General features: G+C 49.1%; 1 protein-coding gene across 1 annotated transcript; it reads right to left on the bottom strand.

Moving 5' to 3' along the window:
* Positions 1-410: 410 nt before the first annotated feature.
* On the bottom strand, positions 411-3089 carry LOC134374656 (mammaglobin-A-like). The gene is made up of 3 exons (XM_063092513.1): positions 2990-3089; positions 1489-1676; positions 411-516 (listed from the first exon to the last, which is right to left on the bottom strand). The coding sequence occupies exons 1-3, from the start codon at positions 3042-3044 to the stop codon at positions 478-480; spliced, it is 282 nt and encodes a 93-aa protein (XP_062948583.1). The 5' UTR covers positions 3045-3089; the 3' UTR covers positions 411-477.
* Between the last annotated feature and the right edge of the window lie 1908 nt (positions 3090-4997).

Here is a 4997-nt window from a genome sequence, read left to right on the forward strand (position 1 = left end):
CCCACAGGCAGGGCTCAGAGTGACAGGCAGGCTGTGGTGGGATTGGGGACTCTGGGCATGACCCACCCTCCACACCCACCCATGGGCCAGGACCTCAGAGGCAGTCACATGGGAGGCGGTGGCCATGAGGGGAGGAAAAGCCTTTTCCAGAGAGGAGCAGTGCTTGGGGACAGAGGGCGAGGAAGAAAGAGCTCTGATGGGGTCTTCTGTCCCCACCCCTGCCTTGCTGCATCATCTGTGACAGTGCACCCGCTACAGTGTGATGTGTGAGACCCCTAATACCTCTCTTTTTATGGCAGAACAAACAGGAGCTTTAGATTTTTGCAGTCAGTTTATTGAAATGAACATGTATTTGAGGTTTCAACAATTGTCTTGCAGATTATAGGTAAAAGGACAAAACAAGAAGGAAAAATTTTGGTCCTCAGCAATTGGCAGTCGGTTTCCGACCACAGTCTGAGCCCAGGGTCTTGTAGAAAGTTAAAATGCCTTACACCAAAAGCTGTTATATATTATTTGCTGGAAAACAAAAACAGAGACGTCACTTAGATTTTCAACTCTCTCTTACAGAATAAAATCTTGAAAGACAGAGTCTCTTGTTGTTTTACTGAATTTGTTCACAATCATCAAGTATCCATAAAAGTTAGTGCAGGAAGTAAAAGCAGAATTATCTCCTCACTTATTCTCTCATTCAGGAGACGTTTATCGATGCCAGTGAGGGGCTACTATTTCTGGATCTTTCCCCCACTATAGACCCCTTTCATTATTCTCCCTGTTTCCTGCGCTATGAAATAATTTATCCACTAAATACAAGTGCACGTTATTACCTGTTTTCACACAAAATTGTGAAAATCTCAGCTCAAATACAAAGCAATGTGAAGTTTTTCAGTTTTTGTATGAACTTACATTTTAGACGTATTGAAAACAGTCTGACCCCCTCCAACATCACCTTCATGCCCCAGAAAATATTAGAGCTGTGCGCTGTGAATGATGAGTCTAACCAGGCTTTTTTTTTTTTTTTTTTTTTTTTTTTTTTTTTTTGTCTTTTTCGTGACCGGCACTCAGCCAGTGAGTGCACCGGCCATTCCTATACAGGATCCGAACCCGCGGCGGAAGCGTCGCTGCGCTCCCAGCGCCGCACTCTCCCGAGTGCGCCAGGGGCTTGGCCCTAACCAGGCTTTTAAAAGAAAAAAATCGGCCCACCCTGTGGCGCCGAGGAGCACAGGGGACAGGTAGGCCTTTTCCTGAGCTTTCTTTCCCCTTTTTGCCTTATTTAGTCACTGAAAATTCTCAAAGTGAAGTGACAAATCAGCATTGGGATCTTGGATGGCTTTCTCAATGTCAAAGTCATTAGATTAACTGCATAATTAAATTAACTGGTATAAGAAAAGTCATGTTCACCAGTCCTTTGGCATTATTAGTGGCAAGTTCAGAACCTTCTTGTCCCTGGTTAGTGGTTTTAAAAAGCCAAAAAGAAGAAATCAAAATTACCACCAGCTCTCTAGCATTGTTCAGAGTATTGTCTGATTGATTGAGAAAACACTGTTTGAATTCATCTACGGCGTTGGCAGTTTCATTATTTGGTATGAACTCTTGAAAAGAGTCTTTAAGTTGACTCGTAGACACCGTGGGATCAATTATATTTGCAATCACATCCTCAAGAAGTTGGCAGCCAGACCCTGAGAAGAAAGCAGGAGAAAACGGGCTCATTGCTGGAGGTGTGAGCCCACTGGGGGAGTCCTATGATGTCACTCATCTTCTTGCACCCACTAGAGACACTGATGACGAAGGACTGTGGTCTGTGTCTCGGGTCCTTGGTTCTAGGACAGTAAACTCAGGCTCTGGATTTAACCCCTGCAGCATCTGTACCCCTCCCCAGCCCAGCAGAGACAAACCCCATGCAAAGGGGCTTTATGAGGAGGCTGGAGAAATGACAAGCTCTGACTTGGTGGGACATACTCAACACTGTTTCCTCTGTCTTGGATGACAGTCGTGCCTTGGTTCACTGTTATCATTCAGAGCCTCAAGTAGGATTTCAAGTATCACAGAAGCATTGGGTCTGGAGCACTGTCCATTAACTCTTTTAACTCTAACTGTGGTCTGCATCGACAAGGAAGGTAAAACAGAACCTCCTGTTCATGAAGCGACCTGATGCGGCCACCCCTGAGGACGAGGGGACAAAGCTCGGGACCTGGATTCACGAGAGCTGGTTTGCTCCTGGGTCTGCATTTTTCCATTTAGTTGCCTGTGAGCAGAGCACCTTTTTACCCGTCTGCACCTACTTTGGGAACAAATGAGGGAGGGTATGCAAGTGAGCCTTGTCAGTTGTACAAAGCAGGCTACACATGTGGCCTGTTAGGGCTGTGCAGATTCTGGCCGTCAGGGCTTTGTCCTCCCTCTGGGTCTTTAATGCTGGAAGGAGACTCCAGAGGGTGTGAGTCCTCCCCAGCCTGCTTCGAGCACAAAGGGGCTCGGAGTTAATGTGCCCTCACAAGGGCTGAGATCAACGCTGGGAGTGCAGAGTGAGCCCCACATGGTGTGAGACACTGGGTCACACGCTGCAGCCTGAATCTTCTCTCCTGAGGTTTTCCCATTTCCTCCCATGTTTAAGGAGACCCGGGAGGGCCTCTTTCAGGAAACCCATGTGGACCCAATGCCATGGGTCCATCCTTCATATCTTTCCCTTGCCCCACTGAAATGTCTCATTCAAATACTCAATCCTGAGTCTCATCCTGGTTTTCAGGGTAGCTGCACCATGGTGGGACTCCCTTAATGGGTATGAGATGCTCCATCCAGCTCCAATACAGGGGCACAGCCCATGAGGGAACCTGCTCTTTGACTGTCTGGAATTAATGGTGATGCTTAGGCCTATTACACCCAGACCCTTTGCACCGAGACTCACCTGTGCTGGGGCCTGGGAACTGGGAGATCTTGCCCAGGGCCCAGGAATCAACCCCCAGCTGACAGGCAGCCCTCTGTGCACAGAACTCACCTGCAGAGCAGTAGAGGGGGAGGGCGGCCAGCATGAGGACCACCAGCAGCTTCATGGTGAGGCAGCTGTTGTTGGCTGTGCAGGCGACTGCGGCAGGAATCAAGGACCTCGCTTTGGAGGTGAGCACCCAGAGCTCCTCTATTTATTCCCCAGGCAGCCACCTTAATCCCTCCCAGGAATCAGGGAATGAGCCACAGACTCAACCTGGCACGGGACCAGGAAGGAACAGCCTGCACTGGCGGGAGCCCAGCCAGTGTGTAACAGGCGTGTAGAAACCTCCTGCTTCCCGCCTCTTCCTTGGGGTCCTTCTCCCTTTGCTCTTCCTCGTCTTCTGCACCTGCTCCAGGTGCTCACAGCGCCCCCTGCATGAGCTGGCTCCACTGAGCAGCGGGCCTGCTGCAGTGCCGCACGCCGCCTCCAGGGGGCAGGCTCTGCTCAGCCACCGACTCTCACGTTCTGAAACGTGCTTGACGTTCTGTGTGGGTATTTACCGACATCTGCCCTCCACTGAAAGTCATTTCTATAAGGATTTTCTCACTTAGTAACTTCACAAATTCATCGTATTGTAAATGTGTTAATACGTGCATTTATTTCCTTGTTGTCTTTTCAGGGTTTTCCTTCCAAGTTGCTGAGGGCAGGCAGGGCTGCACGGTGGACGGTGCGGGATTCGGCTCATGCTCGTGTGGATTTGGATACTCGATGCACCATCTGGTCATGACGTGTCCTTGGGCAAGTTCCAATATTGTCTCTGAGCTTCCTTGGGTATGCGTGATCCCTTGTCGGGATGTCCTAAGGAGGACAGTCGCTCTGTGTAAGGATTCTATCACACGGCCTCACATAAGGTGACCACGCATGAGTGGGGGTGTTTATCCCTCCGTCCCTCCATCCATTCATCCGTGAATTACTGTTGAGCTTGTCCCATGCACTGGGCCCTGAGGCTACATGTGACAGAATCAATTAAAGGAACAAGGCAGAGCAGGCCCTTGCCCTTGTGCAGCTCACTTTCTAAACTGGGAGGCAGCAGACAGGCACACACATCCATGGGGGACGTGGGGAAGTGGCAGTCACTGCTGTGGTCCTGTTATGGACTCGCAAGAGCAATCCCGTCAGAAGGGAGACCGTGTGATTTATGGCCCACACTTGGACCCTTTGATGGTGAAAATGAACATGAGATGGACAGGATGTCAGGACAACAACACAAGCCAGGACTATTCTGACAACCTGGCACTGGTGTCAACTCCCTGTGAGGTGAACATATTTAAGCCCTACAAGAAATGGGACATAGAGAGGTCCAGACTTACCCAGAGGACACATCCAGTGAGTGGCTGAACCAGGCTATGAAGCCAGACATTCTGGCTCCAGAGACTTCTCTCCACTCTATTTACCTCTTTGGCTTAACCCTGAAGGACCTTCATATTATGGTTCAAACCTATCCCTGTGTCCTTGACTCCCACTGCTGTGCTGTGTGAACTCAGGGTTGATTCTGTAGGGGCCACAGTCACCTGCTAGAGGCCTTTGCTCCCCATTGTCTCCCCTCCTCCACTGTGCCTGTCACTCTGGGATGAAACATGCCTCATTCCCTAAGCCACATCAAACACAGCCATGCCTGTGCCCTTCCCTGGCCCCTGAATCACCAGAATCTCCCCAGTCACAGGACCCCAGGGCTGTCCATGAACATCCCTCTCCTGACATCTCCAGCACCCTGATTACTGGCCCCTGCTCTGTTCAAGGTCTTTGAACTCACGGCATGTGCACGTCTTCTTTCTACTATAGCCTGATATTAGGTGCTTAGTTAATATTTATGTAACTGATGTTCACACATTTTACTTTTCTTACAAAGACTTTTTTAGTTGTATTACATGTTTTGTTAGTAGGTCTATTAGAAACATGAACCCACTTAAAATTAAAGTTTTAGCAAAAACACACATCGGACTTCAGACTGAAATCAGACATCAGCCTGACATCCTTAGTGTGACAGGTAGTGACAAATAGCACCACCTTTTGTACT

Source organism: Cynocephalus volans, chromosome 4 (assembly GCF_027409185.1).
Source record: "Cynocephalus volans isolate mCynVol1 chromosome 4, mCynVol1.pri, whole genome shotgun sequence".
In the NCBI taxonomy this organism is placed as follows: domain Eukaryota; kingdom Metazoa; phylum Chordata; class Mammalia; order Dermoptera; family Cynocephalidae; genus Cynocephalus; species Cynocephalus volans.